We start from the raw sequence: 25,630 nt of genomic DNA, 5'->3' as shown, positions 1-25,630 counted from the left end.
ACTAATGGGATGTCGAACCAATGACATGGACCCTTTGTCACTTTCTTTTTCATTTTAACCCACACCATGATCTTTTCCTAACCCTAACCAAGTGGTTTTGTGCCTAAACCTAACCAGACCTTAACCACAGGGCATCATGATGATTTCAGAACAACGGGACTTCGGAAAAATGAGTTTAATATGGTCGGAACAATGTTATGTCGGACCAATGGGCAGTTCCCGGCCTTTTGTATAACCATTCCTGTCAGAGTGTAGCCGAGATGTGGACTTGAGTCACGTGACTTGGACATGACTCAGACATAAGTCACAAATTTGATGACTTAAGATTCGACTTAACAAAGTTAGAGTTGCAACTCGTCTTGGACATTAATACCAGCGACTTGTGACTTGCCTTTGACTTGAGCCTTTTGACTTGCAAATACTTCGTACTTTCCCCGAAGCCCAAAGATTTCAAGTCAGTTTAAACACTTTTTTTAAGTGTGCCATGCATCAATTAATTTCCCTTCATTCCCAGATCCAAGCTAACATCGCTTTTCACTCCTAGGAAGTCAACACATAATTCACCATATCTACTTTGGATGTGACAGCATCCAATCGAGTTGCAAGAGAGAACGATGAAGAATCACGTTACTGAGAGACAGTTGGAAAAAATGGTACCAAAGATAATTTTGTTCACGTCAAAAACTGTGCAGTGGCCTCTCTCTCTCAAATATGGTCACTTCCGACTCCAAAAAACCAAGATGGCCATGGCCAAAATGCAAATGCCAAACTCAAGGCTCCAAAACGGGAGTCCACAAATCAATGGGTGACGGCAGTGGCTATGTACATTGTTTTTACAGTCTATAGAGGGCTCAAGGGATAATGTTCTTCTGTAGGTAGAAGTTAGCATCGCACTGGTTCCCTCATCAAAAAGCCTCATCAACTGGATTTGGGATTTTTGCCGAAAATAAGCTTTGTGGCAAACAAACGTTTATGATTTTTTAAGCAAGATAATCTTCACAAATTAACTCTATTTCATGATTATTAAAGCCCAGATGCAATCACCAGAAGTAAAAAGCTAATGTAAGGCTATGAACAAACGATGCTACGGTCACATGACCTAACGTCTCCACCATAACAAGACTGTAAAGCCACGTTTGGCACGGTTTGGCGTGATGACGTTCTGTAGTTTCATTTATGCACTTGATAGCTACCACCAAGACATAGAAGCTCATTGAAGCTTTCGTAACTTTCGTAGAAGGAAACTCAAAAGTCTCTTGTGTGAACCACAGACCTTATTTCAGGCACCTAACCAAAAACACTTTCTTGTTGGTGAGTCAGCTGCCTGCTCACTGGAGTCCGCCATGTTGCAACGCCATGTTTCTACAGTTGCCTAGAAGAGACAAACCAAAAACTGGCTCTAGATAGGGCCATTCACATTTTCACATTGGCCATTGTTGTAAGAAATCCCTCCACAATAAGAACATTGGAAAAACACTGATTTTTGTTTTCTAGCATTAAACTGCATTAGTCCGTGTTTTTACCAGTTTAAAGCAGCTGTGCGGAACTTTACATTTTCGTTGATTATAGCGCCCCCTTTGGTTGAAGCGGTATGACACCCACAGCCTGGTGTCATAAAATTCCAACTGCAGCCGGCATTCGGCTTCATTCATCAAATCTCAACTGCAACCGGCAATTACCGCATGCATTTGATTTGGAGAGCGAGAGGAAAATCATAAATGTTCTGGTGTAGCTCTGAATTTCTTATAAACTGAGGACAACTGCCTGCTGTATATTTGTGTTCATGGTCACAGTCACAGATAATTTTGTGGCGTTTGTTGTAACGTTACTAGACAAAAGCGGTTCACATCAGCTAACGTTACATTTAGCTTGCTTATAACTTCCATGTCGTCATATATTGAAGTGAAACAACGCCTAACAAGTTGCGGGATATTCTCTAAATAAAAACAAAAATTACATACCTGTCGATTAGGAAAAGGGCCAACTCGGGATCAGTTATAAAACCTTTCAAATCTCTCAGCTCTCTCCACTTGCTGAATGCCTGACCGAGGTTTACACGCATTTGGGCTCGAGCCCTATCACTGTCCCGTTTAGCCTTCTTCTGTTCTTCTGCTCTTTTTCTTTTAGATGGTGCTCCTTCTTTATCCGCCATGACATCGAAAGTACAACCAAGTCCTTATAGATACATCTGGTAAAACTGTTATGTGTTCAGCAATGCCCGTTGCTTACCGCTTACTTGAAGAACACTCTCTGTAAACACAGCTCCTTCTTCTTCTGTGGTTTAATGGCTGCGGGCTGCTGCGGGCGTGCAGACTTTCTTCCGCCTCCGGGTGCCGTATTCTTGTTTGCTGACTTCCGCTGTGTCCGACCTGACCGAGGCTACGCTAAATAGCCATATAGAGAAAGGCTTTTTTGTCGCTGTTGGGTTCAAATAAATATGCGGATCTTCAAGGAGGGGTGATACGAACTAGGGACAGTTTTATTAATGGTAAAAAGTTCCGCACAGCTGCTTTAAATCACCACTAGATGGCACTAAATCCCCCTGAATGTTACACACTGTTCCTTTAAGTGTCACGCTGAAGCCAGGAAGCAGTTAGCTTAGCTTAGTATGAAGACTAGAAACAGGGGGAAACAGCTAGTCTGACAGACCCATTGACTTTGAGACAAGGGAAGCGTGAGTGGTAAAACTAATTTCTGGCCTACTCTGTGGTGGTGGTCAACAGAAAAGGAGTTGCGGTGTGCAAAATATGCGGGTTACAAAAGATGCAACAACTTCCAAAAACCTTCTTTTAAAAGATTTTATTCAAGAGATTTTGTTAATTTAAGAAAATATATATATTATTGTGTTGAGTAAATTGCTTAACATTTGGTGAAGAGTGCACAATGACTAGTTAAGGACTCAAAACACAAAGTTGAGGACTTGGGACTTACAGTATAGAGCCAATCTATAGGTCCCAAAAACCAAATCATTTTTTAAATTGCGACACAGGCTACTGTAAATGAGCCCTTCATCTGAAGTTGGGAAAAAACCCATGTGATTAGCAATAAGTCTGAGTGTGCCTGTGGCCCCAGCCCGCCCCTCGCAGTGTCATAATTGGACGCTCATTCCTGCAGTCACGCTGCAACTGCGACTCACTCAGCTCCATCACTTCCACTTCTGTCCCGCGGAGTCAGTCTTTCTGTTTTTACAGGAGCACTAAAACACTCGTTATTCACACATCCTGCACAAGAACCAGCATCGGGACTCTCAAAGCTCTCGGACATCGTTTTCTCCCCTCCCAAAGTTGAATCTCTTTTCATTCAATGGGTCCGTGTGCAGTGCTGCTCTGCTCTCTGTTCGGAGTTCTGCTTGGACAAGGTAAGTTACCTTCCTGGAAGAAACTCTATCACCACTACCAGATGACTTTCAGTTGAGCTAATCCAAACAGAGACAAAGAATGATATGCTGCACATGTGTGTTGATTTATGATGTTGCAAGATAACTTTTTAACACGAGTTTGTGAAGGTATGTACAGTAGGAATCAAAGTGATAAAGGGAAAGAGTGAGACACAAGGAGGTGACGAATTTATCACAGGACTAGTTGGGGCATGTGATGAAAGCCAAGCTCACAAAGCTGGGTGCTTCAAAGTGTTGCATGTTAGGATTGAAATGAAGTTCAGATTTCCCATTATGTCATTACATAAATGCAACAAAACATCATATAACCTCCCAACTTACAATGTAGGGAGTGATATTAACTGTCATATGAAGTCATTTCTAGCAGCTGTAAACTCTTCGGTCATGCATGACTGAGGACAACATCCAGATGCTCCACATAACTTGAAAATGTCATGTCAAAAAGTAAACTCTCTCTTTCATTCATTACACATTGTTTATGCTATAGCCAAGATTCAACTTGATTTATAAAGTGATAAAAGAAGATTTTATATGAGTGTCAAAATGCAGTTTCACATAAGTTGGATAAGAGCTTTCCTTGCTCCGGTTTCTCCACTTTCTGCCCTCCAAGTCAAAGGCCAAGTGCCTTGGTATGCTGTGATGCTGTCAGAACGACCAACGTCTCACCGGGGCAGGGTGGTCTGGACAGAGAAGTGTGATTTATACACACCCAAATGCTCCTGGTCCCCTGGTCACACATGGGGCAACTTTCACAGTCAGCAGGGCCACTTTTCTCCAAGCTGTGGGGGGTTGTGTCAAGGGTCAGTCTGGGGTGAAATTCAGTCAGCTATCACCTCCCTTAGTTAAGTGAGTACCTGTGTGTATCATGTAAAGACTTAAGTTTTTATATAACTGCGACTGACCTAAAGCCTCGGGTGCAGCCCGTGAAGGAGATGCACACTGCTGTTGTGACGTCTGGCCCAGGCCAACTACTCTGTCTGGGCGGAGCTCCACCAGTGGGCTCATTAAGCCTTGTTTACATGAGGCGTCTAGACGCAGGCAAGCCATGTGCTGCCCTGCCAAGACAGAATGGCCCTCACAACCAGCACTGCCATCCAAGATGGAAATCAGCCCTCTCTCTAGACAGACAGACAATGCATCACGGAGACAGGGAACCGCGGCACGGCTGCGCCTGGTTTGCCTCTTTTGATAAAACAGCGCCACACGGCTTTTAAAGGCACTTCTGGTCTTTCAATTTGGGTTTGCTGGAGCGGCAGACAGTGGTGGCGTTGGAATGACTCTGTGATGCCATTTGTGGGTTTGAGTTAGTTATCAGCAGAGAGCTACTGTGGGCAGAGCAGTGTGAGCAATTACAGTAGGAGGCCAGCTGTCATTTCAAACACTGTGTTTGACTTTTGCCCATTAACACCTTTATATGAGGCATTAATGGTGCAAATTCATATCCATGTTATCATATTTTTTGGAGGTAAATGTTATGTTGGAGTCCTAGTTTTACTTTGCAAACAGATAGAGGACAGAGAGAGACTTTGAGAGGGCCCACTTGGTAGGCCCATGTGAAAAGCTTTTAAAATACCATCTCATTTCATCCAGCTGCTACAAGGTTTATTGGCCAGAGAATTCTGGGATGTGCCAGACTTCCAGAAGTCAGTAGTGAGTCAGCTAATGTGGCTGCCTAGTAATAAATCCTCTGTCTATATTCACTCCTTTCTGCCAGCTTAATCATCCTTTGCGTAGTAGCATTGGATACAGTGTTTTAATTCTGCGTTTCATTTTCCTGCAGCCTGCACTGGAGAAATGACTCGCTTTCTTCTGAGGAAAAACACATCGATTTGAATAAACTCTTGTGATGTTTTGGACCTGACGTAGTTCTGTGCTGCAACACTGGGTTTATGGAAGCCTGCAAACTGTTCTGGGAAATTAAGAGTTTTATTGCAATGCTTACATTGTGTTGTTACAAAGTTTATCAATGCAGAAAACTGTTTGTGGTGATGACTATTCCTGCTTGTGCTTCATCTCTGATTTACTGGTTATAATAAAATTCCTTCTGCCCCTCTGGGAGACGGCAGCAAATCTATAAAACTGAGGACTGCTATTCCAGACACTTGTCCTCCCAGCGTAATCTAACTTATTATCTGAAGTTGCTGACTCCTGCCAGACTGTTCACGGCAGACGCTGTGTCTCAAACAGATGGATTTGTTCAGCGAGTTTCACAATCACTATTCCCAATAATTCAGGGCTTTCGGTCACTAACCAGCAACAACTCGTATTCTGTTACAATGGGTCGACAGAATTTATTTCACGGTAAGTTTGTTTTATTTTTTCTGTGTTTTTTTTTTTATCCCGGGGGACTTATTGTTAATAACAATTTGACGCACTTATCCTGGTTTGAGCTGAAGGCAAAAAAAGTCCAAGAAGCCGATCTGCCAAAGCTATTTCACGTTTGGCAGATCACACAAACCACAGGCGAATGAATGTACTTGATGTGATTGGGACGGCTGATTGTTTACAGAGTCAAGGCATTCCACACTCTCTAATCCACATGAATAAACAGCCAGATCACCACAGAGTTGGTTTTGCTCCAGTAAAAAAAAAAAAAAATCTCTTGTGTCTGCAACAACATATCCATCATTCATTGTCTTTGGCAAAAAAATATTTTAAAAAAAGCCTATGGGCAATTTGAATTGACAGATTTTGATTTTGTTTTTCCATCTTGTAGAGAATGCCTTAGAGGACAACGGCAGTATCCTTTTTGTTTGGGTTAGATTTCCAAATGTGATTATCATAACTCGTCTCAATCAGCAGGATTTATCTTCGCCAAAAGAAAATGTGTTTATCAAAGAATGCTTAATGTTACAAAACAATACCATCTGATATGCTTCATCATGATCAGCTAAAAAGGCATGAAATTAGTCTCAAGGCGAGTGTGTTAACAGGGGCAGCCCAAAGGGAGGACACTAGGGGGCCATTGCCCATCTGATATAATTGCTTGCCCTCCTGGCGAAAATAATTTGAGGCTGACATGACTGTTTCAACAGGCTGTGGCGCGCTCATCTTTTAAGCTAGCACAAAGGTAGTGGTATCTTGTGAAACGACACAACCTATGGCATCCATTGGTACCAATAATATTGGCATAGCTTGTTGGTAAGCAGTGTAGTAACACTCCAAAGTTAGGCTAAATTTTGGTGAGGTAACAACTGGCCATTTTCAAAAAGGGGTCCCTTGAACTCTTAACTCAAGAATGAAAACGGGTTCTAAGGGTACCCTAAACTTGAGTACGGCTTGTTCCCAGTAAATGTTTTGTTCCTTACTATTAATCCAACTGTAATGCTGTATATTTGTCTTGACGGGGAAAAGGACAACCAGTCTATTTTAGGGCTGTCAACGAATATTCTAAATTCGAATTTAAATTCGAATTTGAAAAAAAAATGGACCTTCGAATGTGAAAATTGATATTCGATTGTGGAGAGAGAAAAAAACACCACTGCAGCTGTCCTCTTTGCAAGTGGGCGGTGGCATCAGACGCGCATTTCTCCACGCTGGTCAACAAGCAGTTCTGCTCCCAGCTGTTGTCTCCGTCACCCGGCTTGACACATTTGCTCGTGGTTCGCGCAGAAAATAGACCAGACGCCGAAATGATCGCTGCAGGGCGCTAGCCGGTCACGAGCCGGTCACGGTCCGGTGCTTCGAGGCTATTCGCAGCGCTTCCGTGGGCGGTGTGGTCACGGGTCAGAGAGGGGGGGCGAGCGAGAGGTCCGCGGTCGTTTATAACATAATGTTATAGATAATTGTTTCATGTGTTTTAATGTGTAGGTATGTAAATGTTTTCAAAGACGTTTATGTTGAAATAAAAATACCTACAAGTAGTTATATTTCATATACAAGTATGTTTCCTTGTATTAGTTTGCCCTCTTGTGGTTCGAATGGTTCGAACCTATGAGTTATTTTTAGAAGGAATATTCGAACGTCATTTTTGAGCAATTTTGACAGCCCTAGTCTATTTGAAGAACAATGAATTGTCTAACACATACAGATCATGACAGCTCCCCAAAAGTGAAGCCAAATCTTGATTGGGGTGGTAGCTCAGACTTAAAAGTGTCCAGGTACTATAAGGTGAATAAGAAAAAAGATATGTATGAATGGGAGATGGCCTAACCTACTTTAACTGGATAAAATAATAGTCAAGTAACTGCTATGGACTGTATATAAAGATGGACGACATGACAGCTCCCAAAAGGTGAAGCCAAAACATCTCAATCGCCTCCTGGTAGCTGGCTGCAGTATAGGTCGTAAACCCTGCCCCCTCCATGTTAGTGGATGGGACCTGGGCCAAACTAAAAACTCTAAGTAAACGTCAAATAAAAGATGTTTTTCGTCATTTTAGGGAGTTCTTTAAATGTTGACGTTCATTCAAGTGCTTGTTTTTTTCAAGTTTGGTTAAAACTATTTATTTGATGGTATAAGGTTTCACGTCCTGATTAACAGTTGTGTGTGCCAAACGGTGTGCTTGTGATCAATGGCGCTGCTCATGATTGGTTGGACGGGTGCATGGATGGGAACTCAAGACAATGGAGATTGCTGCTGCAGCAACTCTGGTGCCAAATGACATCACCAGTGCAAGATGGCGGCAGCTGTATCTGGGATATTTTGGGTTCATTATTGTACAGTGGTAGTCTGTAGAGACGTGTCATCCTTCTTTATATACAGTCTATGATGCGGATACATAACACATTGTTGTGGAACTCAAAAGGTAGCTGGATTGGTATTAGTCTGTGCACATTGAATAATTAGCAACATTAACTGTACAATAAGAAACCAGGGTTTATCAGTGTGCAATCTGGAAATCCATTGGTAAATCCATTGGTTTCTTCCTTTACCTCTGGAGGCACAGCCCGGAGTTTTTCGACTAACAGAAGTGCAGGGGCCTCGGCGATCGCTCACGCCCTTCACTTCCGGCGGTGCCCCCAGGGAATCGCTGTGTTGTTTACAAATACTTAGGGTAGAAAACCAGCAGAGTTTAGCTATATATCACATTTTTCACATCATTATATCACCGTGTAGACTAATCTGATGTTTGTTAAGTCTATAAACACAATGACTGAACAAACGTTACTATTTCTGTGTGCACGTTTTGTAATTAATAACATGGTTATCGTAGATTAGCTGGGCTAACCGTTAGCTGTTAACGTTAGCCGTTAGCGGTGTCTGTAATAACCATAGACTGTATAAAAATAAGGTAATAACTCAATAAACGGTCCGTGAATAAAATATTTTTCCAGCGGATATCTTAGTTACAACATGATTGAGCTAGCAAAGCAGTTTTGTGTTGCTATGTGTGGTATTTATTCAGTTATGGGAAATCATGATGTCTAGAAAGCATCAGTGGCTGCAGCTGACAGGGACAGCTAACAGCAGCAGCAAAGCTAACATCAGGACGTCATCTGCTAAAAGCCTCCCGTTGTTGGATATGACATGAAACTACTCCAGTTAGCTCAACCATGTTGTAACTAAGACATCCGCTGGAAAAAAAAAAATTTTCATGTTCACGAGACGGCGTTTTGGGTGGAGCGGTCGCTATGGACGCGGAGCTTGCTGTTTCTGTAGGTACACATTTCCTGAGGACACCTGCGCGTCTCGGCCACGCCCCCTCCATTGTGATTGGCTAAAGCGCAGCATCATTCAAACTCAAAGCCACGCCCCCCCCCCCCCTCTGTAGTCGTCTTTCACACAGGGCTGCCGACAGATTCTACAATGTAAATTGCAGAATCTGTCTTGAGAGATTAATCAGTATGTGATTCCTTAACTCTTCATATTCTCAACTTGCCTACATACTACAGCAGCATAATCCAGTTCCTGAAATTCATCTATGGCTTTTGGTTTTGGTGTGCCACCCCAGGATGTTCACTGGCCCCATCTGGCCACCACCGTGAAACATTTCTGGGGGCACCACCTTGTGTGTATGGAGGCAGGTGTGATACCTGCAGATGCAGCAGTACTCCATCTGGGGTCCATCTCCTGCAGTGATCATGTCAGTAGGGGTCCACATACTGCGGCAAACCAGACAATGCCAGATATGAAAATCTCCCCCTGACAGTGCTCAGTGAATGAGATGCTCACCATATTTTTTTTTACCTGTTCATATAAACACACCTTGGGTTGTTTTTAATGTTTTGCAGGAGTGGAGCAGATCTCCATAGAGGACTGCTGTAAAGATGGCCAGAAGCGAGCCCGTGATAACGAAGACTGCTCGTCCTTGCCTCTCATCTCTGCGTCAAACACATGCAGGTGAGCGGGCGCTATCTGCTACTCTGCTCTCACTGTCTGATTGCAAATCTATACAGAATAAGAGTGCTGGGTAGGAGACTTGCCCGGTGCTTATTTAGACTTACAAGTCATTAACCGCTGCACCCTTTGTCACAATCTTACATTTGCTATCTGCACAACAGAAGCTCCTGCAGTATTGGCCCCATGGGATTTGGCCTGTACCATGTATGAGGGGAAATGTGTGTAGACCCTTAATATGAGATTGCTTTACCTTGCTCCACTAAATCTCCAGGCACATTATTCACTTCACGTGAGAGCAGGAAACACTAATAGTGATGGGATAATAACAGGTCTGCTGGTAACCCTAGAGGGTGTGCTGCCACAGGTTCAGGGCCCATAAGCCGGGGAGATCTGCCGCCGTGAACACTGATGGCAAACACATTTACCGTAGCCACCCTAAGTGATCCCAAATTTGTCTAAATTATAGTGTGTGGGGAAAAGAGGAAAAGGGCAGAGGTTTGTGGGGGAGCAGGGTGGAAAAGGGGGTGAGGGGGGGTCAGAAAGAGGGGCTGTTTCAAAACCCAGGAAATACCTCAGAGGTGAAACGCGACATAGAGGGAGGATGGAGAGAGGCAATAACAGGAAATCTGAACGATTACTTCAGACACCAAAGGGGGAAAAGAAGTATGAAAGAAAAAAAAGCAGAGAGAGGAGAAGAGAAAAGAAAAACAGGAGCGCGACTGTGCCCTTAAAAGGTTCTGCAGAGGAGGTGCGCGCCTTGACGTGAATTCGAGATCTACGGTAGTTTATTTGGAAAGAGATTTCTGGTAAGGGTTGATAAAGAGGGCTGGTTGGAAATGAGAGAGGAGAGGTGAGGGGGTGGCGTTTTATGCTCTCTGTCTTGTAAAGTTGCAGCAAGACAGATATTCAGACCAGACAGAAACAGTCATCCGCTCTTAACTGATTGGACTTTGCTAAACAATACAATGAAATCTGATCAGATATTTTCATAATAAGAGTCTCACGAGGGGCTACTCCAGTTATTGCTTTTGACATCTGAGCAGCCATTATAGTAATATAAAGTATTTTATTGATCCCAGTAGAGATATACATTTTACTATCCTCATTGCACAGAGCAAAGAGGTTAAGGTCGGCTGGAGTGCTTCCAGTAACAACGTGTTTCTCACTTTATTCTTTAAATCACATCAGCAACATGTCATCACTGATTTCTAAGGAGAGTGACTGCCCTGCTGATGTCATTTACCTCAAGCAAACTGTATATACTTGCAACTGTTAGTCACCCAATTAATGGGCAACTCTTCCTCACTCTCACAGGTCACAGCATGCTTATCTAAAGGGAGTGGTTTGTTTTAGTGATATTATTATAATAAGATTAATTTCTTAAAAATATACACACACAATCCCACTCTGATTAAGGACGTGTGGAGGTGGACAAATGTTCATCTTGGGACTGAAATGTTGCTCCAACTCTAAAAAAACAGAACAAAGGCCTCAGGGAGCGCTGCTCAACCCAGTTTAAATCCAGTGATGTCAGCGTTGCAAAACAAAAATAAACGACCGATGCCCTCCTCTGAATCCACACAGGACTCGCTCAACCCACTCATCCACGCATTTTTAGTGTGACAACTCCGAGATCCCCATCAGGCTCGCCTCGGGCTGATTTTAATGGGCTACACTTTCAGGCAGAGTTGTACTGCAGCACGGAGATTATTGATAGAGCTGAGAATAAATGCACCACCTGTGTTTTGTGGTTTCTCTCGCTGACAGGATAGTGCAGGAGCAGTGCTGTGTAACAGTGCTCGAAGATAAATTGTGCACCACTGGTATCAACGTGGCCAAAGACCAAGGAGCCTGTGATTCGTTATTCACCAACACCTGCGAGACCAAGACCACGAAGGTGTGTTTGTACTTGAATGTGCACATATATTTGTGCATATGTGTGCTTTACTAACTGAAAATATAGACACAAAAAGGGAGTATAATCACAGTGTGCACCAAAAAATCTCCCTCCACTCAATCAATGTACAGTACATCACTCTGCTGGACAGCCAGTTTGAAGGCAAATGATTGATGAGAACGATGGTGTGTGTTTGTGTGTGTGCACTGTGAGCAGGATGAGGCATGTCACTCCAGGGAGGAATGGAGCTTGTTGCTGTCAGATAGATTATAAATTCAGCTCTGACTCTAGAATCTTCCGCAGGCTCACGTCCAAGCACTTTGCAGCCTTTCTATGTTTTTATTCCCTCAACCCAACCCTCACTGTGCCCCCATATTTTCACAACACACTCCACATCAACACATCGGGAAGATAAATGCTTGGCAAAATGTACCAAGGAGAGGATGCAAGTTGGTGCATTTTCTGGAAAGGATGAGATAATTAGGAGTGAGACAGCTTGTCTTTACATGATCGACTGAAGTGCAGGTGGTGGCTCAGACTTAAAAGTGCCCAGATACTGTAAGGTGAATAAGACAGAAGATATGTATGAGTAGGAGATGGCTTCACCCACTGTAACTGGATAAAATAATGGTCAAGTCACTACCATAGACTGTATATAAAGATGGACGACATGATGGCTCCCTAAAAGTCCTAAACATTGCCCCCGGTGGCTGGCTGCAGTATGGGTCGTAAAGCCCGCCCTCAAAGTAAACGTCAAATAAAAGATGGTTTCTGTCATTTTTTATAGTTCTTAAAATGTTGATGTTTAATGGGTCACAAGTTTGGTTATAAAGTAGTTATTTAATGCTTTAAAAAGGGGTTTGACGTCATAATTGACAATTATGTGTGCCGATTGGTGTGCTTGCGATCAGTGGTGCTGCTCGTGATTAGTTTAACAGGTGCATGTATATAATGGAGATTGCTACTGTGCTGACTCTGGTGCCAAAATGCTGTTTATTAGTGCAAGATAAGATATCCAGGATGACTGCTTTTCCCAAAAGTGAAGCCGAAACATCTGAATCGCCCCCTGGTGGCTGGCTGCAGTATAGGTCTTAAACCCCGCCCTCCCCATGTTAATGGATGGGACATGGGCCGAACTAAAAACTCAAAGTGCACATCAAATAAATTTTTCTTAAAGATGGGTTCTGTCATTTAAGGTAGTGTTCAAGTGTTAATGTTTTTGATAAGTTTGGTTTTAGTTATTTAGTCATAAAATGGGGATTTTACAACATGACTGACAACTGTGTGAGCCAATTGGTGGGCTTGCGTTCAGTGGTGCTGCTCGCAATTGTTCAGACGGGTGTATGGGCGGGATACTTGATACTGTGGAGACTGCTACTGTGCAGACTCTGGCTCCAAATCAAAGTCCTGCAGGACTTCTGCAATGAAACTGTACAGCCTTAAGCCTGATTTATGGTCCTGCGTTAAATCAACGACGTACCTATGTCGTAGGGTACCTGGCTACGCAGGAGGCTCGCGGAAGCCCCCGGCGTAGCCTGACATGCACCTCCCAAAAAATGTAACTACACGCCAAGGCGACGCAGACCCAGCGGAGACCGAGAGGGCTGTGATTGGTTTGCTTGGTAGCAACGCATTTCCGGTTCCGTGTCTCCAGATTGCGCCATCCCCGCCATCTTTAAACATCTTCTGTTGCGATGTAGATGTTGCAGTATTAACATACTTTCTTTGACATCCAACAACTCCACTCCAACAAGATTCTCTCTCTCTCGGTCGCCATTGTTCACTGTGACCGGAAAAGCCGGAAGCTAAACAAAGAATCAACTAGAGATGACGATAACCATTCAGGAAAGGAACGCAGCCCCCTACTGCTCTGGCGGTGAATTGCACCAAGACGAAATGGAGTGACGGAGAAGTTCGAAGGGTTCACGACGGCGTCATGGCAACGACGTAGGTATGTCATAGGTACGCTGCAGGACCATAAATCAGGCTTTAGGATGAGGTGGCAGCGAACATCGAGTTCCAGACACTCAAAGAGGATCCTTTTAGGTTTTATGGTGGCGGGAGGAGACTTTCTGTCCGCGTGATTTGTAATTCCAGAACGGAAAGCCCAGCTTAATGTGAGTGACTGTAGCCTGTGTGTGTTTAATCACAGGTGTAGGTTGGGTCGTGGGACTTGTATTAATGGGTGCAGGCGGGTGCGGCTTTTACTTAGACATAGTGATGGTTGGTTCTGGTACTGAGCTTTATGGATCTGGGCGGGTGCGGGTTTTCAAAAATGGACCTGTGCAGGATTCTGCTCCAAATGACGTCAACAGAGCGAAATGCAGCGGCTGTCACACCTGTCCTGTCCATGATCCCATCCTGCCAGCTGTCCCTTTTATGCAGACATCGATTTGGCGCTGTCATTACCTTTGCTGCCAGCTTAAAGGCGAGACAGCTCTGTCCCCTCAATCCGCGATCGTACCTTTTACAAAAAAATAGTGAGGCGGGGTCAGAGCACAAAATTCCCACCTTGAGCAGACCCTGGCCGAAGCTGGCCCATATTTTACCAGTCTTCCTTTGAGGGCGGGACTTACATAGGATTATCTTTTAAGCGTGTAGGTTTTCAATGGAAGTCCCCACCTTGAGAGACTGACAACTGATATCCAACATCATTTGACCTACCACAGTTATGTAACCTTGCTGATCTGTTGCTTTAAGCAGAGTAAAACCAAAACTATTGATTATATTCACGACAGGACAGCTTTGGCTTTGTGGACACATTTTTTGTTTGCACAGTTCTGAACATGCCGAGCCCTGGTTTTCCTCCAGCCTCTGCGGGTCACTCTGTACTGAAATGATTTACTTTTCTGGGACAGAGTAAAAGCCACAGAAACAAACACAGAGACTGAGTAGCATTTAATGACTACTGCTGCACAACCGATAGAGCTGTGATATTTGAAAGTCATGCTATCACCCTCACTGCACAAATACACCACACCTGGTTACACTTCATGTACATACCCTCGTTGCCCAAACTGCAACACAAACACACCATCCCCCACTCTCTGCACCTTTCATCCCCCTCCCCGACTGACATTACTAGGCTGCCATAATGATTGATTGAGCACGCTTCAGCCAGAGGGGATGATGTCATCTCATCACTGTCTGTCTCTCTGTCCGTCTCGCTCACTGACTTACTACTTTTCATCTGTCTGTATGAAGCCTGTCAGTTGGAATGTCTTCTCAATCAGCCTCCTTTTTTGTCTGTCGGGTTGATTGAGAGCTTGGCTGTCTGTCTGACTCACATCCTCCTCAATTGTCAGAATAAAAAACTTGTCTCATCTACCTCCAGTATTTTACCAACCATCATCATCATCCCACAACTTCTTTTTCCTTGTCTGCAGTTTTGGTTTCACTTGCCTGGGTGCATTAGAGAGCTGAATGGCGTGATGATTCTCTGTGACAGTGTTTTTCCTCTCCTTTATGTATAAAAAAAATAAAATGTTCTTGTGCATGCTAAGTCTGCGTTATGCACTAAAGGTTATTCTATTTTATTCTTCCCTGTGTTCTGTAGATGTGCTGCGACTGCTGTCTTCTGGGGAAGGCGGCCCTAGAGAATGGCCTAACCTGTGACCACAACCTGTCAGCGGGTTACCAGTGTGGCCAGGTGTCCCGAGCCTGCTGCATGGCTGCAGCCCCAGACAACCAGACCACACCCACGACAACAACTGAATGTGGGTTAAAAAAACAAGCATGAAGTAGGCCAAATGTAAAAATGTTTTCCTTCAGTTTGCTTCCATCAAATCAGGATGCTAATATTCAGGTAGAAAAACAGGAAAAAAATAGGGAAAAACCTGTGCCCAACATTTTAAATTGAATTTTAAAATATTGGAAGATAAACAGAAGAAGGAAGAATAATTAAGTGTAGAAATCAGAGCACAGCTGGTGTTGTCAACATGAGCCCACACTGCCCCCTCCTGGATGTTTGAGGTCATTGCGGCCATCTTTTGGCTTGTGCCTAAACACAAACAAGGTTCAGCTAAAGGACACCAACTCTGGAGCTGGTAGGTATTTAGTGTATTACTCATGGAAACTCCAGAAAAAATGCCAGAGATTTCCCAGTTCCAGCTTTTCATTTGTGAGCATTTGTGGATTTTATTTATCCCATTTAATAGTTTTGGAGTGATGGACAGACAAAAGACATATTTGAAAATGTCACCTTGGTCTTGAGTATTATTATGGCATTAATGATGTTATGCCATCTGACGTTTAAAGCTACAGTTGGTAACACTTTTAAAATAACTTGTATTATATTTGCTGAAACTGTCACTATATTCTGAGAGAAGTACACGAGACAGATTATCTGTGAAAAACATAAAGTCCCTCCTCCCTTCCTTCTGCCTTTTGCAAGAATCTACTGCAGTGCACTGAAAACAACCAATCAGAGCCGAGGAGTCTTGAACATCGTTGTCAATCTTGTCAATCACTGCTCATGAGCTGCAGTCAAACTAGGCAGCGCTGATCAAATATGAATCAAGGCTCTGTTACTGCATTGCATATTCCTTGCCCAAATATTTTCAGAAACATATTTTTGCACTTATCATGTAGATATAAACGGCTTATTCTAAGGTTATTTTTTTACTGTTTAACAGTAAAATAAGAAAGTTTGTGACCTGACCGCCATGTTGGATACAGTGGAGCCGAGAACTTAGCATTGCCCACTGGTTGGAGCAAAGTTTTTTCTTTTTCAGTTAGGCAGTATACTAAAATATTTTTCTGAAAATATTTAGATGAGAAATAAACAATGCAGTTCCAGAATCTTGATTCATGTGCCAAATTGACCTATGACTAAGCCACGCCCCCCTCCACTCACTCGGACAAACTATCAACATTCAGTGACCGGCGCTATGGCAGGTGTCACAGTACACGGCATTTCACAGGAGGCAATTGATGATTTTTGGGGACGTAACGATCAGATGTCATTGAGAAGTAACCAAAAGGGCCTAAACTACGCATTGGAGGGATATATTCATCATTTTATTGTTGAGAAGGTCGATGAAAAGCTTAAATTACAGGCCAAAATTTACAGGTCACAGTGTACGCTTGTGAACCGCATCTCGTTGCTGTCACCATCAAAGACAACAAGTTAAAGTGCCACTGAAGTTAAGGTTTTTGGCTCAGAATATGAGAAAAGGATAACGGCCTTTTTACCATCTTTACCAAGAGTGTCTCTCCGTTAGTTTGGTGCTACAGTATTTACACTGAATCATTCAGCATAACGTTTGCCAACCTTTGTTATCTCTGCCATTACAGATAAGTTAATGAAGCTAAGCTCCAGAAGTTAACGTTAGCTTAACTAGAGCCCTTTGGACAACAGCTAACAATGATGTACGATCACCAAAGTACAAAACTAGAACAAAATAGGCTAATGAACTCCCAGCAAACAAGGTGACATGATGAACAACGCAGCTAGGAGCTAACGTTTGGCTAACTTTAGCTAACGTTAGCTAGAGATGTTAAAAATAACTTCATATTTCTTTCCAGCAAAGTGACAATATGTTGCCTCAAACACAATGTTGACTTACCTTAGAACAGATGTAGACATCATTGTTAATCTTACTCACGTTGAGTTGATGTTGTGGTCTAACGTTACCACGCAACTTTATCCAAAGGAGACACTTTTCTCGGTTGAGATGTGGTTTAAAGTGTTTAAATACACCTTGTCGCCCAGCCTCTCAGGATACCTTGTGTCAGAGTTGCATGTACCCCATACACACCGTTTGACCATTTTTAAACTTCAAATCTCCGAAAAAGCTCATAAAACTGAACAAAACTTACTTTATGTAATGCATTTCAATGAACGTCCAGGCAGAGAATGTCCGAGTGTATGGGAATGGCTATACACACTGTGATTGGCTCATCGCATTTGAGGGACTTAGCCATAGGTCAATTTGACAGTTTGACTGCAGTTCATGAGCAGTAATTGACTGGATTTACAGCTGCGTTAGAGACTTCTCGGCTCTGATTTGTTTTTTCGTTCACCCACAGTAAGGCCATCGGAAATCTTACAAGGCAATAGAATAAGCAGAGAATGTCGATGAAGACTCTCAGTTATCCAGGTCATGGTAATCAAATGACCATCGTTAAACAGAGGAAGTGGCCAACAACACCACTATCACCCACCTACAATGCAATCTTGAGATCAATCCCCAGACAGCTGAACACCCATTCACCCACCCTGAACCCATCTAACCTTAACGACACACAAAATGGCCAGGTGGGTCAACGACACACAGTTGACCTTAACAACTCTGAAAGGGCTTATGGTGCGTTCGTTTTGTACTCGGAGGTCAGAAGTCAGAAGTGGGAATGACGTCACCTCCAAGTTAACAACAGTTTTTGCATTCTAGTTGACAATGGTGGACAAGTCAGAACAAAACATGGACACCTGCAAGAACGTTACCATTCTACCACTGGGCTAGCCGTAGCCACTGTTAGCAATATCAGTTGATAACAACGCTCTGTGGTATTTTGCACATACAGACAGTGTAGCAACATGCCCACGGATAAAAATTGAACAGTACTATGGGTATGGCTGACCTAATGTAAAACAAATAAGATAAAATTGCTATAAACAGTACTTTAGCAGAGTGTTTACTCACTATGTATGTAACCAGCAGCCATCTTGAATTCGTAAGTCGGGGTTGATGCGGGTGCTCCGAGTTGGAAATCCGATCTGAGGGTGCGTTCGAGTTTAAACTTCTGACTGGGAACTGGGAATTTCCGACCTCCGAGTACAAAACGAACGCACCGTTACATCCACACAGAGTTACTCTGCACCAGTCTGTTAGAACTGAAGAAGCTTCTTCGATATAGGAAATAGCTAGCCCTGAAAAAAAAACAGTTTTTGCTTCTTTACATAAAGGTATAAGGTGGTAAAGGGATAGTTCAGTGTTTTTGATGTGGAGTTGTATGGGTTACTTTTCCATAGACAGTAAATGTCAGGCACACCCCCAGTTTGGAGAAGCAGGCTGGGGTCCAACATGGAAGCTAAGCAATGTACTGCTGTAGAGGGGTCAGCAACAAAACATATTTTAGCAACCTATAACATTCCCACTTCCCACAAGTATTTTCACTGCTTTACCCTAACATCAGATGGTGATTTACAGGAAAATGAAGCCGTTATATCACTTTCTTCAAAGCCAGACTCCATTGAGAAAAACAGTGATTTAACACTGCTGAACACAGGAGTTGCTGATCTACTACTGCCTCTATCCATTTGGTTGTTTGAGCTATTGTGTGACACTGGCATTAAGAAAGCTTAGTTCAGATTCACCAGAGTCGCACCATAACATTAACTAACTAACTGATCAAAGCAGTGGTAGACCAGCAGCTCCTGTGGTCAGCGAGCCAAAATTACTGTTTTTCTCAGTGGAGCCTGGTTTAATGAGAGCATAGATGGGAACTTAACAGCTTCCCTGACAAAATGGGCAGTGTGATGGAAAAGTAAACTGGTGAAAGTACTCTCAATATCGCGTACACTTAAACTGATACTGATTGTTTTGGGTGGGACTTTTTTTTGGGGTGACTAAAATATGTTTTGTTGCTGACCCCAGTCCCCAGCAGTACATTGCTTAACTTCATGTTGGACTGCAGCCTGCTTCTCTAAACAGAGGGCGTGCCGACTGGAACAACATACAACCCTACTTCAAAAAATCCGAGCTATCCCTTTAAGATGCAAGACATAAAAACATGTTTTTCTTCTTTCATGCAGTACCAAACAAGGATGACACCAGTGACAATGGAGATAATTCAGTATTAAATGATATGTGCCAAGGTATAGTATAATATGTCAATAAACAACCTTTTCTACACCTAAATTATTTAATCTTGCAAACTCAGCAATCAATTATCAACCTGTTTGTGATTCTTTTTAGGGAAATGTGCTCATAACTGTGTAGGCAATGACACTTGCACCTGCCACAAAGGCTTCAAACTCAAGCCAGATGGAAAGAGCTGTGAGGGTGAGTAATAGTCCCTCCCATCTTCAACTTTAAACAGAGACTTAACAGCACAGAGGAGAGTTATACTTGTGAAAGTTTTGTGATACAAATGCTGTAATACTGCGTGTCACTATTGGAAACATCAGCACAATAAGTGAACCTCTGCTTTCACATGCTCTCAGATATCAACGAGTGTTTGCTGGGAGCCAGCAACTGTCGAGCAGGAGAGCGCTGTATCAACACAGAGGGCTCGTTCCGTTGCCAGAGAGAGGTCAGCTGTGGGACTGGCTATGAACTCACTGACAACAACAATTGTAAAGGTCAGTCAAACTGTCCTCAGTCTGCCTCTGTTACTGTGTATCTTAGTTGGTTGTTTTTTATTGTTTTAGGTGCTGGCCTTCAATGGAATTTTTGTCTGTGATTTCTTTACCCAGATATTGATGAGTGTGAGACTGGTATCCATAACTGTGGCCCAGAGTTTGAGTGCCAAAACACCCAGGGGTCGTTCCGTTGTGTCCCTAAGGTCAAGTGTGGTGCTGGATATATCCAGGATGCCCTTGGCAGCTGCATTGGTAAGCACCTCACTACTACAACAGCAAGTACACATTTTATATGATGTATTTTTGGTGATATTAGGCACAGCCTGTGAATAAACTGGCAGAATAACATTGGGGTTGGAGCTGTGGAGGAGCAAGGGTTGAATCGAAGACACTATTCTTAGACAGGCTGTCACTTAAAGCTGCCATGCCTTTAATTATGCATAATTTTAAGCCTTAGTAAAAGGTGAGTGATAGGCGACATTTGTCATGAACAGGAAAATTGTGCCAGGCTGTAAACATGTTTGTTTCTGCTGTAAAGTTTGGCATTTTAACATCGGGGTCTATGGGGATTGAGTCATTTTTGGAGCCAGCCTCAAGTGGCTATGTGAGGAACTGCAGTTTTTGGCACTCCTACATTGGCTTCATGTTACTGCCCCCTAGGTTACTGCTTGGTAATTACAGGAAGACTCAGAGATATACTTGCTTTTTAACTACACTTTTGCGTGTGAACGATGGTTGCCTCGCGTATCCTGTGTCCATTAGGAGAGTTGGTTGCGCGGGCAAACAGGTGACCAGTGAGTGTGGAGGCAAAAAATCCAAGTGGAAAAAAAGCAATAAATAGACCGTAGTTGGTACCTCAAGGTAGACCGAACGATCTGGTGGAGACTGGACTGCAGAGCCAGGGCTGCTGGGGTTGATTAGTGGATGGCTTTCAGGTGAGCAGGCAGATTGCCAGCAAGAGTTGATTGGTAACTGAACTGATGAGAGCACAACCAGACACACAGACACAAAGAGAGACAAACAAGGAACCACAAGGAACAGCTGACACATGACCATCTTCAATTTGCTTATTCTAAGAATTAAGAATGTCAGGACTTGGCATATGTGTGACGGGAAAAGCAAACCGTTTTTTGACCGTGTTAAGTGTGGCAGCATGAAGAATTTGTAGCATGTTGAAACTGGAATTGATGAATGAACACTTAGCTGTGATGGACTGTGAAACTGTAAAGTGGAAACTTACCTGAGGTGAATTATGGACATACAGTGTTTAACCTGTGTGAAGGTGAGCATGTGTTCAAATAAATGGGTCACCGCACTCAAAGAAACCTGACAAATTGGACATTGGATGGATCAAAGCAATCTTTTCACGATGTAACAGTGTTATCTGTATCTGTGTTTTCAGATATCAATGAGTGTGTTAGCCAGACGGGCCCATGCCACCGTGGGCAGACCTGTGTCAACACAGTCGGCTCCTACATGTGCCAGAGGAACTCCGTTAACTGCGGCCGAGGATACCACCTCAATGAGGAGGGCAATCGCTGCGTTGGTACGACTGAAACACTCACTGCTCCTAGATAACAAAGCATCTTACTAACCTACCTGAGGTGCATATCATGGTGTTCTCCCTCCACAGATATTGATGAGTGTAAGGGCCCTGAAAAGGTCTGTGCGGGTCATGGTTGCATCAACCTGATAGGCTCCTACCGCTGCGAGTGTGAGACGGGCTACATCTTCAACAGCATCAGTCGGGTCTGTGAGGGTGAGTAGCTGATCGATTTCACGTCATGTTCTCACATAAGTAATCCAAATGCATGCAATGCTTGTAGGTATACCTAGTACTGGTCACAATGTGTGTAACAGACATTTGTCATAATTTCATCGTCTCACTGTGGCATATTTGGACTTTGTGTTTTAGATATTAATGAATGCAGGCATTACCCTGGCCGCCTGTGTGCTCATAAGTGTGAGAACACACTTGGATCATACCAGTGTAGCTGCACCACCGGCTTCAAGCTCGCTGGTGATGGCAGGAATTGTGACGGTAAGGCACCTCACCTTCCACACTAACAGGCAACTTCTCTGTCTCACTTTTTCTCTCTGTCTGTCCCTCTTTTTATTCGTTATTGCGTCATACGGATTACTGTTCTGATCTATTGCACATCTGTCCATCTTAGAAGAGGGATCCCTCCTCAGTTGCTCTTCCTGAGGTTTCTACCATTTTGTTCCCCCGTTAAAGTTTTTTTGGGGGGTGAGTTTTTCCTTATCCGCTGTGAGGGTCCTAAGTTAGACTGCAAATCCACACTAAACTATACGCTGGAACTATAGGGTTCACATGATCTTAAAAAAAACCCAGAAAAGTCATTGACTATTAACAATCACATTTTCCAGACCAGGAAACGTCATAGAATTACTAAAAATCATTGGAAGTTTTAATGAATGCTGAATACCTTTATTGTCATTATACATGGTACAATGAGATTAAAACTGCAGGCCCCATGTGGTCATTAAAGGAGACAAGAATGATAAAAGAAAAACATACTTAAAACAAGACAGCAACAACACACAATAATAAATAGACATAAATGTAATAAACAAATATATATATTGCACAGTCAAGCAGCGATCGGTCGATAAACATAAGTAACTATATTGCACAGTCCTCTAAAGTGCAATCGGTGGGAGAGCAGCAGTAGGTCAGTCAGTGTGTGTGCAAGTTCAGCTGTCTGATATCACTGGGATAAAAGCTAAGGGACAATCTGGAGGTACGGGCCTGAATAAATCTGTAGCGCCTCCCAGAAGGCAGCAGTGTGAAATGAATGTGACCTGGGTGGGAAATATCCTGAATAATGTTCTTTGCTCGTTGTTGGCATCTGGTGTGATATATTTCAGAAAGTGATGGTAGCTGCGTGTGTGTGTTATTTTCTGGGCTGACTTCCTGAATCTGTTCAGGGCTTTTTTGTCAGCCGCGGAGCAGCTGTTGTACCACACCAAGATGTCATGTGTGATGATACTTTTTTGTAAAAGTCATGGAATTATTTTGTGTGTAATGAAGTTGTTGCTGTACTCTTATGTGGATAACCTTCTATGTAATTTAACATAATGGCAAATTTATTTATCTGTAGCTGTTGTGTGCATTGATGTATCAAAACATTTTGTTTACCATGACATTCGTTTCCTAATTTTATATAATATAATATAATATTACTGCAGAAAGTTATGTTTTCTCTTGATGTGGCCTGTCATGAAAAGTGCAAAAAATAGCTAACTTTAACAGCAACAAAACAGTACGTTAATTAGGACAAAGCATTATGATTAGGTGATAACCGTACAACCTTAATCTGCAGCTACTGTGCAGAATAACAAATGTAACTGTACCCTCATGTGTATGTATGCCCTGTATTTTGCACGTTTACAGACACTCCTATTCAATTTCAAGCATCTCTATTTTGAGAATAAAAGCCACGGCAATGTGTTGTTTAATTTACTTCTCCCCAACCTTTTCCTGAAAACAATATATAGACTCATACAGAACTAATCCCTCTCCATCATTACCTATGACCCAGTAGAAGTGTGTGGCAGTGTATTTTTCTACAGAGACTCTGCCCTCTGCCTGTCATGTCTTATTTTCTGCACTCAGGATGTTTATGGGTGTGTACCCCCACAGCACTCAATTGAGGTCAGGGCTCTATAAAAAGGTAGTGACCAGGTGCCAGACTGTAATTAACAGGCGTCCAAGACACACATCGCTAAAACAACATTAATATAGCGAAGCGAAACGTCAAACCAGAGTGAATCTGGAGTTGGCTTTTACCGTCAGATTTACTGGCGAGCGTGTCCTGCACAGTATACCTCTAAAGTTTATGTTCTAACTTTGCATACAGTGAAACTATGTCAGCTGGTGCAACCCTTAAAATGTTAGTAGTATGTAATCTTAATTAGAGAACCAATCAAACGAGGCTACGTTTGAATTTACACATAGCTGGTGCCACCCAGTGCAGACATATTTCCATTGATGTCCCTGGTGTTTTCACAGTCCAACATTCATCGAAATGGAGACAGGCATTCAGTAGTTGACTTCACAAATACCCAACTGTACTTTATTAGACCAAAAATATTTCCCCAGACATTCTAGTAAAAATATAAACTAAAAATAACAATTGGTAGCTACTTTTGGGGGAGAAATCCCACACTTCAGGCCCTTGAAATCATGCATTCTTAAAAGGTCTGTTACTTTTTCCTCTCTGTAGATTTGAATGAGTGTGAGAGCAACCCATGTAGCCAAGAGTGTGCCAACGTGTACGGCTCCTACCAGTGTTACTGTCGCCGTGGTTACCAGCTCAGTGACATAGATGGAATGACTTGTGAAGGTAAAGTGGAACCGTTTCAACAGGTACTTTGAGGATGTGTGGTACTACTGAGCTAAAATCTGCTACGGAGAATCTATTCATGCGTTAGCATTCAGTAAAGCAAATGAAACAGATCAATCATAAGCAGTTAGAATATATATTTCTTCTATCTGCTCTCTGGTTTGACTTGTTTTTATCTGTCACTGTGACATTTTTAGATATAGATGAGTGTGCCCTGCCCACTGGAGGTCATATTTGCTCCTATCGCTGTCACAACACCCCCGGCAGCTTCCACTGTTCCTGTCCTGTCAATGGCTACACCTTGGCACCCAACGGCCGCAGCTGCCAGGGTAAGCTATCCTACACGAAAGTTGCAGGCTCACAGGATACGTTATTTTTTTACTACCAAAAACCATGCCATATGTATTATATAGAGGTAGTTTTATTTGGAATGAATAGATGATGAACACAGCTGTAAGACCTAATATATATTTAGATTGCTTTTCCCCGATTTCTCTTCAAGAATTGACTGCAGTGATTTCTTCATCTAAATCATCAACGTGTCTCTTAGACCCCATCCCAACTAGGCTACTTAAGGAGGTCTTTCCTTTAGTTAACACTCATATATTAGATATGATCAATATATCCCTATTAACAGGCTATGTACCACAGTCTTTTAAGGTAGCTGTAATTAAACCTCTACTAAAAAAGCCCACCCTGGATCCAGAGGTGTTAGCCAACTATAGACCAATATCTAATCTTCCCTTTCTTTCAGAGATCCTTGAGAAAGTAGTCGCAGACCAGCTGTGTGATTTTCTCCATGATAATAATTTATTTGAGGAATTTCAGTCAGGATTTAGAGTGCATCATAGCACTGAGACAGCACTAGTTAAAATTACAAATGACCTTCTGATTGCTTCAGACAAAGGACTCGTCTCTGTACTTGTTTTATTAGATCTTAGTACGGCGTTTGACACAATTGACCATCAAATTCTGCTACAGAGACTGGATCACTTAATTGACCTAAAAGGTTCTGCACTAAGCTGGTTTAAATCTTATTTATCTGATCATTTTCAGTCTGTTCACGTTCATGATGAATCATTCTTATGTACTAAAGTTTGTTTTGGAGTTCTGCAAGGTTCTGTGCTCGGACCAATCCTATTTACTCTATATATGCTTCCTTTAGGTAACATCATTAGAAATCCATCTGTAAAGTGATTTGTGATATTGGGCTTTATAAAAAATATAAATCCACTTTTTGTCCTTTCACTCCCAGATATTGATGAATGTGTGACAGGAACACACACGTGCGCGGAGAATCAGAGCTGCTTTAATGTACAGGGAGGATTCAGATGCCTGTCCTTCGACTGTCCAAACAACTACCGGCGCGTTGGAGAGACGTG

General features: G+C 42.7%; 1 protein-coding gene across 2 annotated transcripts in view; it reads left to right on the top strand.

Annotated features, from left to right (window-relative positions):
- Positions 1–3,090: 3,090 nt before the first annotated feature.
- fbln1 (fibulin 1) overlaps positions 3,091–25,630 on the top strand; it is a 46,364-nt gene continuing 23,824 nt past the window's right edge. Inside the window, exons 1-14 of one of the 2 annotated variants that reach the window (XM_033635607.2) lie at positions 3,091–3,358; positions 9,571–9,679; positions 11,447–11,576; positions 15,133–15,292; positions 19,333–19,395; positions 19,496–19,582; positions 19,744–19,881; positions 19,996–20,133; positions 21,284–21,427; positions 21,515–21,640; positions 21,797–21,922; positions 24,129–24,248; positions 24,446–24,577; positions 25,504–25,627. In XM_033635607.2, the coding sequence (XP_033491498.1) occupies positions 3,304–3,358; positions 9,571–9,679; positions 11,447–11,576; positions 15,133–15,292; positions 19,333–19,395; positions 19,496–19,582; positions 19,744–19,881; positions 19,996–20,133; positions 21,284–21,427; positions 21,515–21,640; positions 21,797–21,922; positions 24,129–24,248; positions 24,446–24,577; positions 25,504–25,627 (1,652 nt within the window). In that variant the 5' untranslated portion in view covers positions 3,091–3,303. The remainder of the gene's footprint in view (positions 3,359–9,570; positions 9,680–11,446; positions 11,577–15,132; positions 15,293–19,332; positions 19,396–19,495; positions 19,583–19,743; positions 19,882–19,995; positions 20,134–21,283; positions 21,428–21,514; positions 21,641–21,796; positions 21,923–24,128; positions 24,249–24,445; positions 24,578–25,503; positions 25,628–25,630) is intronic. The other variant, XM_033635606.2, reaches the window with a different exon arrangement.

This window comes from Epinephelus lanceolatus, chromosome 5 (assembly GCF_041903045.1).
Source record: "Epinephelus lanceolatus isolate andai-2023 chromosome 5, ASM4190304v1, whole genome shotgun sequence".
In the NCBI taxonomy this organism is placed as follows: domain Eukaryota; kingdom Metazoa; phylum Chordata; class Actinopteri; order Perciformes; family Serranidae; genus Epinephelus; species Epinephelus lanceolatus.
This window is presented reverse-complemented; position numbering and strand designations above follow the sequence as displayed.